This window comes from Oncorhynchus mykiss, chromosome 22 (assembly GCF_057628025.1).
Source record: "Oncorhynchus mykiss isolate SJ-2025 chromosome 22, ASM5762802v1, whole genome shotgun sequence".
Lineage (NCBI taxonomy): Eukaryota > Metazoa > Chordata > Actinopteri > Salmoniformes > Salmonidae > Oncorhynchus > Oncorhynchus mykiss.
Window position 1 is genome coordinate 37,660,517 of NC_143043.1, and position 12,988 is coordinate 37,673,504.

Below are 12,988 nucleotides of genomic sequence, written 5' to 3' on the forward strand. Positions count from 1 at the left end.
CATGATTTGGTTGGGTCTAATTGTGTTCCTATCCTCGGGCTCTTTTAGGGTCTGTTTATGTTTGTGAACAGAGCCCCAGAACCTTGCTTGTTTAGGGGACTCTTCTCCAGGTTCATCTCTCTGTAGGTGATGTCTTTGTTATGGAAGGTTCGGGAATCGCTTCCTTTTAGGTGGTTGTAGAATTTAATGGCTTTTTTCTGGATTTTGATAATTCTGCTCTACATGCATTATTTGGTGTTTGACACTGAGGATATTTTTGCAGAATTCTGCATGCAGAGTCTCAATTTGGTGTTTGTCCCCTTTTGTGAATTCTTGGTTGGTGAGCAGACCCCAGACCTTAAAAGGCAATGGGTTCTATAACTGATTTAAGTATTGTTAGCCAGATCCTAAATGGTATGTTGAATTTTATGTTCCTTTTGATGGCATAGAAAACCCTTCTTGCCTTGTCTCTCAGCTCGTTCACAGTGTTGTGGAAGTTACCTGTGGCGCTGATGTTTAGGCCGAGGTATGCATCGTTTTTTGTGTGCTCTAGGGCAACAGTGTCTAGATGGAATTCATATTTGTGGTCCTAGCAACTGGACATTTTTTGGAACACCATTATTTTTGTCTTATTGAGATTTACTGTCAGGGCCCAGGTCTGACAGAATCTGTGCAGAACTGAACATGGCGGTGTTTGCTTACTGGATTAAAGACCTCCTCCATTTCTGTCATTATTGAAGAGATTGTGATATCTCGCATCTCAAAATAATGTTAGATCCCTCACTTCCAAGGCAGTTATAGTCAATTAACTCAACATAATATTGTGTGATTGGCCAGACTGAAACATGGCTTAAGCCTGATGAATTTACTGTGTTAAATGAGGCCTCTCCTCCTGGTTACATGAGTGACCATATCCCCCACGAACACCACAAATATTGCTAACATATACAATAGCAAATTTCAATTTACAAAAATAAGAATTACTGCATTTTCATCTTTTGAACTTCTAGTCATGAAATCTATGCAGCCTACTCAATCACTTTTTATATCTACTATCTACCTCCTGGGCCGTATACAGTGTTCCTCACTGAGTTCCCTAAATTCCCCCAACACCGCTTTCCATGAATTTGTATAGCAGACCCTCTTGCCAAAATGGGTCAAAAGCTTTTTTGAAATCAACAAAGCATGAGAAGACTTTGCCTTTGTTTTGTTTTGTTTGTTTGTCAATTAGGGTGTGCAGGGTGAACACATGGTCTGTCTTACAGTAATTTGGTAAAAAAGCCAATTTGACATTTGCTCAGTACATTGGTTTCCCTGAGTAAATGTACAAGTCTGCTGTTAATGATAATGCATAGGATTTTCCCGAGGTTGATGTTGACGCATATCCCACGGTAGTGTGTGTGTGTGTGTGTGTGTGTGTGTGTGTGTGTGTGTGTGTGTGTGTGTGTGTGAAACAGACACTCCCCATGTACCCATCTCAGCTAGGGAAAAAGATAGTTAGATATAGTTATACGAGGTTCCCAAAATGGGATGTACAGGGAGGCTGGTTAGGCTGCAGCTGTCCTTGTCTGACATATGAGCTGGCCATTCGGAGACTCTACACCTCTGCAGAAGGCCGTCGGCTGATACAGAAATGGCCCTACTGTATAAATCACGTCTCCAGTCTTAGCCAATAAATGCACCAAAATAATCCTTACACTGAGTGAATCTGAATCCAACCCTGCTCTGCTACACTTTTCTGTTTTCCTGCCAAGATAGGATACCCTAACCCAGCCACCCTCCCCCTCCTTCATATCTCTGGTGGTGCTGTTAGATGGTACTTGTTCAATGTTCTGTAACTGTATCAAAGGGAGTGAATTACAATGGATTTACATGTCAACGCAGATAAGAAACACAGGATGATGATGATGATATGAGGCTTTTATGTCTTAACTGATTTAAATGTTTTGTATTCTGATTTAAAACATTTGTTATTAATAGATCATGATTCTTTTCATTTCAGCTGAGAAAGTCATTCAAGGACCTCAAGAAGAAATTCAACAACTTGAAGTTCAATTATATGAAGAAAAACGACAAGTCAAGGAACCTGAAAGCAGTGAAAAACCAAATCCAGCAGATAGAGATTTATGTTGAAAAGTTACAGGTGAGACACACCCTGTTTGCCACTACAACAACAACAAAATCACATTTCCCTCATTCCCTGCTGTTCAATGGTTTTGAAATCATTCCTAGGTCATGCATATTTTGTTTGCCTCTTTCTCTCTTGATCCAGATATTGCAGAAACGAGTGCAGGTATTTACAGTTAAAGTGACTTCCAGCACAGAGAAGCATCTAATAGGCAGTAACCCCAGAGAGATAGAGGATGCTGTTAATGAGCTACAGAGACAGCTGGGGGACTTTGACAAGACTGTGGAGGAGTACAAGCAGAATCTGGACATGAGCATAAAGCTGCAGCAAGCCATGGATGAGGTGTGGATGGAGAAAACATAAGACAAATAGTTTACCCTCTAATTGCCAATTGTGGAGGAAAAATGTTGGATAAAAAAATCAACTAACATCTTGTCAGAAAGCATCATAAAGGAAATGGAGGAATTCAAGGAATTGGATATAGCGTATTTTGTGTTCGCCTAATATCTGCTGCAATTGTCTCACCATTTTTTCTGCTTTTGAATTTCAGTATAACTTCTGGTGTGATGAAGCAAGTGCTACAATTGTGAGAGTAGGGAAGTACTCTTCCCAGTGTAAGACCAGGGAAGCAGTGTCTATTCTATACAAGCAGTTTGAGAAGTTTGTTTGGCCCACTGTGCCCCAGCAAGAGGAGAGGATCAGCCAAATCACAGAACTGGCTGTCTGTCTGCATGGTAAGGAAACAATAAACCACCATCTTGACTTTAGACAGAATTCTAAAATGCTATTTCAAAATGTGGGGTGACATGTCCCCCTGTTCTTATTGGAAGTCACACCCATGACACTGGCATTGAGGACTGTATGAACTGTTTTTAATGTACAGGTGCTGAGGAGGGAAATAAGTATACGGAGAAAACTGTCACCAGACACAATGAGATAGTGGAATCGATAAAGGAACTATCCAATGGATTGATGGATTTGGAGGCTAAACTACAGGTACGATGAAAAAAGCGGGTTATTTTCCTCAGATATTTTACTAGAAAATGCCTCTTGAAAATATGTGATTGTTCGCTAATTTCAGACTGAGGCTTTGAAGCAGGAGCCTGAAATAAAAGAATTGGATAATGACATACAAGAGGAAAACAAACAAGAGAAAAAATCTAACCAAGAAACAGAGAAAGCTGAGATGTACCCCCAGGAGTCTCTTGATGTGGTATGTTTATTGATAAGGAAACGATATACCATTTTGTTGGCTTCAGTGGGTTTTGGATCCCACTTCTGAAACCATCTGTAATCTGTCAAAAAATATATATATATTTTCAGTCTTCAGTTTTTTATCATACTGTGTGAAATGTGGGTTCCATTTATTTTTTGGACATTATAATGTATGATTTCAGCAGTCTGAGCTGAAAGAAACTGGACACACTCCCGAACTAACCATGGGAATGAACGGGAAAGAGGTACCCATCAAAATAATTGAAAACACAAGAAGCAAGAAACCTCAAATCCGCAAAACAAGGAGCCAGGAACTACCAGATAAACTCCACCCACAACATCACAACAAAGTGTTATCAGAGAGCAGGTACCTTCAACCACCACTATCTACACGTACATCCTCCACTCACTTACTCACTCACACACACACACACAAACACATACACACATACACACATACACACACACAGGGCCGTGCACAGACCTTTCAGGGGACAGGTGTTAAACAACCTCTTGAATCTAGGGGGCACTATTTTCATTTTTGAAAAAATAACGTCCCCAAAGTAAACGGCTATTTTGTCAGGACACGATGCTAGAATATGCATATAATTGACAGCTTAGGATAGAAAACACTCTAAAGTTTCCAAAACGGTAAAAATATTGTCTGTGAGTATAACAGAACTGATATTGCAGGCGAAAGCCTGAGAAAAATCCAATCAGGAAGGGACGCTTATTTAGAAAGCTCTGCGTTCCTATGCGTCCCTATTGAGCAGTGAATGAGATATCAACCATATTCCTTTTTCTATGGCTTCCCTAATGTGTCTACTGTCACAATACATAGTTTTAGGCTTTATTTTGAAAAATGAGCCTGAACGTCAACATTGCGTCAGTGGTCAGCTGAAGTCTCTCAGAGTGTTTTGTGCGTAAAGGACAAATGCGGCCATTGTTTCTCTCTTTCCTACTAAGAAGCCACCAGTCCCGGTTGATATATTATCGAATAGATATTTAAAAAACACCTTGAGGATTGACTATAAACAACGTTTGCCATGTTTCTGTCGATATTATGGAGCTAATTTTGAATATTTTTCGGCGTTGTAGTGACCGCAATTTCCGGTCGATTTCTCAGCCAAACGTGAAGAACAAACTGAGCTATTTCGCCTACAAAAATAATATTTTTGGAAAAAAGGAACATTTGCTAACTAACTGGGAGTCTCGTGAGTGAAAACATCCAAAGCTCATCAAAGGTAAACTATTAATTTGATTGCTTTTCTGATTTTCGTGACCAGGTTGCCTGCTGCTAGCTATGCATAATGCTATGCTAGGCTATCGATAAACTTACACAAATGCTTGTCTTGCTTTGGCTGTAAAGCATATTTTCAAAATCTGAGATGACAGGGTGATTAACAAAAGGCTAAGCTGTGTTTCAATATATTTCACTTGTGATTTCATGAATAGGAATATTTTCGAGTAATATTTATGTCCATTGCATTATGCTAGTTAGTGTCAGTTGATGATTACGCTCCCAGACCCGGGGTGGGTAGTATCAAGGTTTTAATGGGCATCTCCATGAGCATAGGAATATTTGTTTATGCAACAAAATATATTACTTTAGTGCCTTGCTGCAAACAGGATACATGTTTTGGGATATTTTTATTCTGTACAGGCTTCTCTTTTCACTCTGTCAATTAAGTTAGTGTTGTGGAGTAACTACAATGTTGTTGATCCATCCTCAGTTTTCTCCTATCACAGCCATTTAACTCTGTAACTGTTTTAAAGTCACCATTGGTGTCATGGTGAAAACCCTGAGGGGTTTCCTTCCTCTCCGGCAACTGAGTTAGAAAGGACGCCTGTATATTTGTAGTGATTGGGTTTATTGATACACAATCCAAAACGTAATTAATACATTCACCATGCTCAAAGGGTATAATGCACAAGGTGTAATTTCGAAATTTTGTCTTGTCAGTCATTGCATACCTTAGAGAGTTATTTATAACTTAACAGAAATGTTAAGACATGTCCAGATTAACTAGCCAATGTCAGCAAACGTTTTTTAGCCCATAGATTTTGTTGTAATGTTTGAGTCACTCAAATATCACATGAATAAACATTAGGCATGGCAAAATATGTAGAACTGCAACATTCTCTCCACCAACAAGAAGGGTGTGAACAGTTTGTGTCATGAACAGTGCTTGTGCCCATAGAAATAGACATGGCGGGAGAGTGGGATGTTCTCCAATGCTGGATGGGGGGCCTGAGTGAAGAAAGAGAACCCCTGGTCTAGACTATCTGTGTTGCTGCTGCCGACTGAGGAAGGGATGGAGTTGGTTCGGAGCGAGTGTCGTTGATGCAGCCTATTTACTCTCTTTCTGCCTCTGTTTTGCATGTATCAGTCAACCAGACCAAATATTGGTGATGTTAATCAAATGTTATGCTTCTGTAGCAGTACTGTTGATATTTACTAACTAGGTAGCTTGAACGTTGACTGCATCTCAAGCCATGCATGTTTGGATACCGGGCTTGCGCAAGCTCTGTACAGGGCAGACCAACAAGTGCAACCAACGGACAAGGTGTGAATGTGGGAGTGGCGAACTTGTTGCCACAACTTGCAGGCAACAATGATGAAACTTGATAAAAAATATAATACTTATACCACCACCCAAAAGGGCAGTGGCAAGTGGGACGGCAAAGGGGCATGTGCTGGGCACAGGTTGACTCCTATCTGTGCACGTGCCTGCACACGCACACACACACACACACACAGATTCCTCTCCCCTTACGTTTTTTGTTTTGTTGACTTTCTTTTTTGGTTTATTCTGTTTCTTTGTAACTATTATAAATAGACTTTGGCTCCATGAAAACGCTCTATAAAACTCATGTATTATTATAATTATTATAGGTATCAAACCCGGGAGTTGTGCTCGGAGACCAGGAGAGTGGAGACTATCACCAGCAGGTTGACGATGGAGAGAAAAGAGCAGCTGAGCACCTCTTTCTCATGTATACAGACCTTCAATCTGTCCTGTTCACCGCTGGAGAGGGACAGGAAAGTCCATACGCTCAACGAGGCAGGGATCAAGTCTCTGGTCACCCCTCCTCCTACTATTCTTCCTCCTCTTGCCTTCGCTTCGGCTCCCAGCTTCTCTGATATACAGAGAGAGTTCCAGAAGAAGGAGAGACAGGGCCCTGCTCAGAGGAACTTCCCTGGGTTTCATACTTCTAATACTGATCAGGTTGGTCTTCTTAAGTCCTCAAACAATTGGTTTCCCCTGTTGTTTGTCATTTCCTGAAGTCCTTGTTGTTTTTGAGGTATTATCATGACTTATTATCATACTTCACTACTACTGGGGTTTTCTGTCCCAAGACCCCATACATAAGGGATCTATCTGTGTGTGACATGCTTTTATTTTGACCTCTCCCTGTTTATTTTTTCGAATCCTTACAGGATGAGCCTTTCCCCCAAGATGCATCACTTCTGCTGCCGCCCGCAGGTGGTCTGACGGAGAGGAACCTTCAGCTGCATAACCTCATGACAGAAGAGTCCCTGTCTAACGACGAATATGAGTGCACTTCCCCCGACGACATCTCCCTGCCCCCGCTTTCCGAGACCCCAGAGTCCAACATCGTCCTATCAGAGAATGGCCTGGACCTGGATGGTTTCTGTCTCAGCTCCCAGTCCCACACCATTCACATCAACCAGTACAGCCACCAGTTACACTCCACACATAATGATTACAGCAACAGCCAGAGCCAACAAAGGATCAGAGAGCAGACTGTAAGCTGTCCCTCTCCTACAGGGGGCCTCAACACCAAGTTCAGACCAGAGTCCTCTTCTTTCGTCCACAGACCCCTGACTGTCCCAGCACCAAGCCTGGTCTCAAACACACTCTTCAATATTATGAAAAGCAGGGGCATCCCCAACCTTCCAAATGCCAACCTCCCAAATCTTCCACCGGTCGGCCCCCTAGGCCTAAACGAGTGCCACCAGACCGTGTATTCCGTGCATGAGAGCTCTGTCACAGAGACGCAGGAGAAAGTGCATGACCCTAGCACCATGATGGTTCGAGGATCTGCCTTCCCCGCTGCTGCCGCCGCTAGCACTCTTAACACGCATGCTACCCCCTCCCCATTAACCACCACAGCAGTCACACTCACAGACCAGGGCCAAGACCCAGACCTCTGCAATCCCACAGCCATCAGAGAAGAGATCAGGCAGCCTGGTACCAGCCGGTCCATGGGGAGCACCCTAGCAGGCCAGGGCCCTCCTCACTTCTCCAAACTACTGTCTAGTCCCACAGTTATGGAGGGGTCGCCTGTGACCCTGGAAGTGGAGGTCACTGGATTTCCAGAGCCTACTTTAACATGGTGGGTAGCTCATAGACTTTAGTCATTCATTATCATAGAATCTGTGTCTGAAATGGCATCCTATTCCCTATGTTGTGCACTACTTTTGGCCAGAAGTAGTGCACTCTAAAGGGGATAGGTCAAGGTGTAATTTCTGACACAGATGGAGTATTGGTGCAAGTAGAAATGGAACAGTAGAACTTCATTATTTTAATAGAATCTGTATTATTTTGACTCTTCATAAGCATGAAAAGTCTGGTTACAGTAGTATTAACAGTCACTGCTTTATGTGTTGGGGATATTTTATTAATCAATTCCAAAAGGATCATTCAGGTGGAGAGGAAAGGACACATTGAGAAATTATAAGATAGATTTCTAAACTGCATAAGTAGTGTTAAATCTGAATCCCAAGTCATGTTTTGTGGATAACGTAATATGAATTTATTGGACTAAAATCCTTTACTGTTGTTTGACTTATCTAGCCTTTTGTTTTGATTCCTGTTTAATAACACAACTTTGATAGCACGTTTGATCATTAATGGCATGTTCTAATTTTAAATAATCTAGTTGTTTTGATTGATTGTGCTTCAGCTCACCCTTTGATAAACAGGAATGTGATTTGTGTTTTTCTTGTTGTGATTGTGTGATAATTGACTTCTTGCTTTAGGTTCAAGAATGGAGAGAAACTGACCAATGATGAGCACATAGAACTGTCCCAAAAAGAAGGCAAACATGCATTGTTTATACAGAAAGTCACTGAGGCCGACGCAGGTCTCTATGTGTGCGGTGCCGTCAACTCAAGTGGCACCCTGTCCTCTAGTGCCGCCCTTCAGGTGAATGCAGGTAACAACAGATGTCCCGATCCCAGCTGCCCTCTTCTCAAGCTGAACTGGCACACTTGTTTTGGCACTCTGTGTTTTATCCTGTATCTCCTGTACCTACTGCTCGTATGAAGAAAGAAAAATATATATTAAGCTTTTTACTGCCAGTACCTTTTCCACTCTCACAAAAATGGGAAGTAGTGTTGACTTTGAATAGTAGTACACTGGGTAACCCTAACTTCCACTGTATGGATGCATGCGGTGTCACCTCCAAACCTGGACACCACCACCACCCTATTACACCCAAAACCACGTGTGTATGAAGGTCGGGTTCATTTATTTTGTAGATTTGTATTTAATCTCTGCATAAAAGTATTATCTCAATTAATTTATATCTCAACTAACTCCTTCGTATACTTTCAACCCCTTCGTATACTTTTGTCTAGAAAGTCAGTGCGTTGAGTGTGCCTCCATGACTAAAATGGTCTCCAATTACAGAATCAAGGTATTAATTTACAAATAAAATGCTAAAATCAGTAATTTAGCCAATTTCTCTTTATTGTATTAGGCCCATCCTAAACTTCAAAGCTCTGAGATTAGATGGTAAATTGTTTCAGCCAAATTACCTTATTAAATGTATTTTAAATAAAGTAATGCAGCTTCCGAGTCAAAAGTTTCATGAATTGTTTGTGCTCCCTCTACTACCATCTTGTTATATCCGTTGTATGGTTCTACAGTTTAAGGGTCATGTAAGATGCACATTTATAAAATTATCAGATTTTTTTGTTGCTGTTTTTGTATTTCACTTTATCACTTCACCCCCCCACCCCCACACTAAAATCAAAATACACTTAATTAAGGGAAACATTACTTTTGAATTATTTGAAGATTTACATATTTTCATTACCAATTGACTATAGCTAGGTTTCCATCATGCAAATATTCTAAAATCTACATTAAAACAATATGTGCATTTTCAGACCAGAGATGTGTTTCCATCAAATTGACTGGTGGATAAAAGTCTGTGCGTAATGAAGTAGTGTACAGAATTATATTTTTTTGCAGTTAAAAAACCCATGTACCGGATAAAAAACCCAAGTTAATTGGGTTTGCATCGCATTTTCAACTCTACTAATGATTTTTTCACAAAAATATATATAGCGTTATATAGCAAATGTGCCTACTCTGGTGCCCACTCTGGTGCCCACTCTGGTGCCCACTCTTAGCCAAAAGCTCACAGAAACGGTGTGTGTATATGTAACAGTATAACTTTAGACCGTCCCCTCGCCCATACCCGGGCGCGAACCAGGGACCCTCTGCACACATCAACAACAGTCACCCACGAAGCATCGTTACCCATCGCTCCACAAAAGCCACGGCCCTTGCAGAGCAAGGGGAACTACTACTTCAAGGTCTCAGAGCAAGTGACTTCACCGATTGAAACGCTATTTAGCGCGAACACCGCTAACTAGCTAGCCATTTCACATCCGTTACATATAGCCTACACTACTGTTCAACAGTTTGGGGTCAATTAGAAATGTCCTTGTTTTTGAAAGAAAAGCACAGTTTTGTCCATTAAAATAACATCAAATTGATCAGAAATACAGTGTAGACATTGTTAATGTTATAAATGACTATTGTAGCTGGAAATGGCTGATTTGTTTATGGAATAGCTACACAGGCGTACAGAGGACCATTATCAGCAACCATCACTCCTGTGTTCCAATGGCACGTTGTGTTAGCTAATCCAAGTTTATTATTTTATAATTATAATTGATCATTATAAAACCCTTTTGCAATTATGTTAGCACAGCTGAAAACTGTTCTCCTGATTGAAGAAGCAATAAAACTGGCCTTCTTTAGACTAGTTGAGTATCTGGAGCGTCAGCATTTTGGGGTTCGATTACAGGCTCAAAATGGCCAGAAACAAAGAACTTTCTTCTGAAACTCGTTAGTTTATTCTTGTTCTGAGAAATGAAGGCTATTCCATGTGAGAAAATGCCAAGAGACTGAAGATCTCGTACAATGCTGTGTACTACTACCTTCACAGAACAGCGCAAACTGGCCCTAACCAGAATAGAAGAGGAGTGGGAGGCCCTGGTGCACAACTGAGCAAGAGGACATTAGATGTCTAGTTTGAGAAACAGACGCCTCACAAGTCCTCAACTGGCTTCATTAAATAGTACCTGCAAAACACCAGTCTCAACGTCAACAGTGAAGAGGCGACTCCGGGACGCTGGCCTTCTAGGCAGAGTTGCAAAGAAAAAGCCATATCTCAGATTGGTCAATTTGATGTTATTTTAACGGACAAAAAATTTGCCTTTCTTTGGAAAACAAGGACATGTCTAAGTGACCCCAAAATGTTTAACTGTAGTGTACATGATAGGATTATTATGGACATTATTATTTATCAAACGGCATGATCATGTCGAATAAGACCCTTAATATTTATTAGAAAGGAGCATCAAGTTCATCAATTTTCACTTTCACCACCCTATGAAGTTCATCATAATTTATTTAATCTCTAGCCTAATAAACAGCATGCTTTCCCGAGTCGTACTGGGAGGACAACACATGTCTCCAAGTTTACTTCGATATGATGGTTATTATATCAATATTTGCAAATGAAAGCGTTTCCAATGCCATTTGTTGCATAATTAATTTTAGAAACAAAATGATCCCACCTTGCCTAGCGTATTTTTTTCATCAGATGTACTTTACTCGCATTAAAAGGTTGGATGGAAACCTGGTTTATGACAAAAACGGGCTAAAGAATTGAGTATTGTTTTGTTATGACAAGGTAGGACTAGTTTGGTAGTTATAAATCATAATCTTTCAAATCAAAGGGGAACATTTCCATCATTGAAATACCTGGAAGTTGTATGGACTGCATTTAAGGTTGACTGCTCTGTTGTTGTACTGTATGTTGTGGGGTAACACAATCTCTCAGGTCAAATTGTGGTTCCGCAGGTTACACCTCTTCACTCCAATCCACCTCTCCACTCCACTAACTACTTCAGTCCTCACACAGTGATGATAAGGCTGGCTCCCCTCCTGTGGTAGAGGGCTGAAATATTGCAGATACAGGCTTAAGATTGGCCTTTATCTGCAACAGATAGGCAAGCCATGGGATATTCTTGATAATATCACATACAGTGGGGAGAACAAGTATTTGATACACTGCCTATTTTGCAGGTTTTCCTTCTTACAAAGCATGTAGAGGTCTGTAATTTTACACTTGAACTGTGTGAGGCGGAATCCAGGCAAAGATCCAGAAAATCACATTGTATGGTTTTTAAGTAATTAATTAGCATTTTATTGCATGACATAAGTATTTGATACATCAGAAAAGCAGAACTTAATATTTGGTACCGAAACCTTTGTTTGCAATTACAGAGATCATACATTTCCTGTAGTTCTTGACCAGGTTTGCACACACTGCAGCAGGGATTTTGGCCCACTCCTCCATACAGACCTTCTCCAGATCCTTCAGGTTTCGGGGCTGTCGCTGGGCAATACGGAGCGCCCTCCAAAGATTTTCTATTTGGTTCAGGTCTGGAGACTGGCTAGGCCACTCCAGGACCTTGAGATGCTTCTTACGGAGCCACTCCTTAGTTGCCCTGGCTGTGTGTTTCGGGTCGTTGTCATGCTGGAAGACCCAGCCTCGACCCATCTTCAATGCTCTTACTGAGGGAAGGAGGTTGTTGGCCAAGATCTCGCAATACATGGCCCCATCCATCCTCCCCTCAATATGGTGCAGTCGTCCTGTCCCCTTTGCAGAAAAGCATCCCCAAAGAATGATGTTTCCACCTCCATGCTTCACGGTTGGGATGGTGTTCTTGGGGTTGTACTCATCCTTCTTCTTCCTCCAAACATGGCGAGTGGAGCTCTATTTTTGTCTCATCAGACCACATGACCTTCTCCCATTCCTCCTCTGGATCATCCAGATGGTCATTGTCAAACTTCAGACGGGCTTGGACATGCGCTGGCTTGAGCAGGGGGACCTTGCGTGCACTGCAGGATTTTAATCCATGACGGCGTAGTGTGTTACTAATGGTTTTCTTTGAGACTGTGGTCCCAGCTCTCTTCAGGTCATTGTCCAGGTCCTGCCGTGTAGTTCTGGGCTGATCCCTTACCTTCCACATGATCATTGATGCCCCACGAGGTGAGATCTTGCATGGAGCCCCAGACCGAGGGTGATTGACCGTCATCTTGAACTTCTTCCATTTTCTAATAATTGCGCCAACAGTTGTTGCCTTCTCACCAAGCTGCTTGCCTATTGTCCTGTAGCCCATCCCAGCCTTGTGCAGGTTTACAATTTGATCCCTGATGTCCTTACACAGCTCTCTGGTCTTGGCCACTGTGGAGAGGTTGGAGTGATTGAATGTGTGGACAGGTGTCTTTTATACAGGTAACGAGTTCAAACAGGTGCAGTTAATACAGGTAATGAGTGGAGAACAAGGAGGGCTTCTTAAGGAAAAACTAACACTTCTGTGAGAGCAGG

The 12,988-nt window shown here is 41.6% G+C and overlaps 1 protein-coding gene across 2 annotated transcripts in view; it reads left to right on the forward strand.

Moving 5' to 3' along the window:
- Window positions 1-9,157, forward strand: part of LOC110501768 (coiled-coil domain-containing protein 141) — a 34,662-nt gene extending 25,505 nt beyond the window's left edge. Inside the window, exons 18-26 of one of the 2 annotated variants that reach the window (XM_021579548.3) lie at window positions 1,982-2,122; window positions 2,252-2,449; window positions 2,658-2,841; window positions 2,991-3,103; window positions 3,189-3,320; window positions 3,505-3,689; window positions 6,219-6,552; window positions 6,765-7,684; window positions 8,331-9,157. In XM_021579548.3, coding sequence (XP_021435223.2) covers window positions 1,982-2,122; window positions 2,252-2,449; window positions 2,658-2,841; window positions 2,991-3,103; window positions 3,189-3,320; window positions 3,505-3,689; window positions 6,219-6,552; window positions 6,765-7,684; window positions 8,331-8,616 — 2,493 coding nt within the window. In that variant the 3' untranslated portion in view covers window positions 8,617-9,157. The remainder of the gene's footprint in view (window positions 1-1,981; window positions 2,123-2,251; window positions 2,450-2,657; window positions 2,842-2,990; window positions 3,104-3,188; window positions 3,321-3,504; window positions 3,690-6,218; window positions 6,553-6,764; window positions 7,685-8,330) is intronic. The other variant, XM_090215943.1, reaches the window with a different exon arrangement.
- Window positions 9,158-12,988: the final 3,831 nt, after the last annotated feature.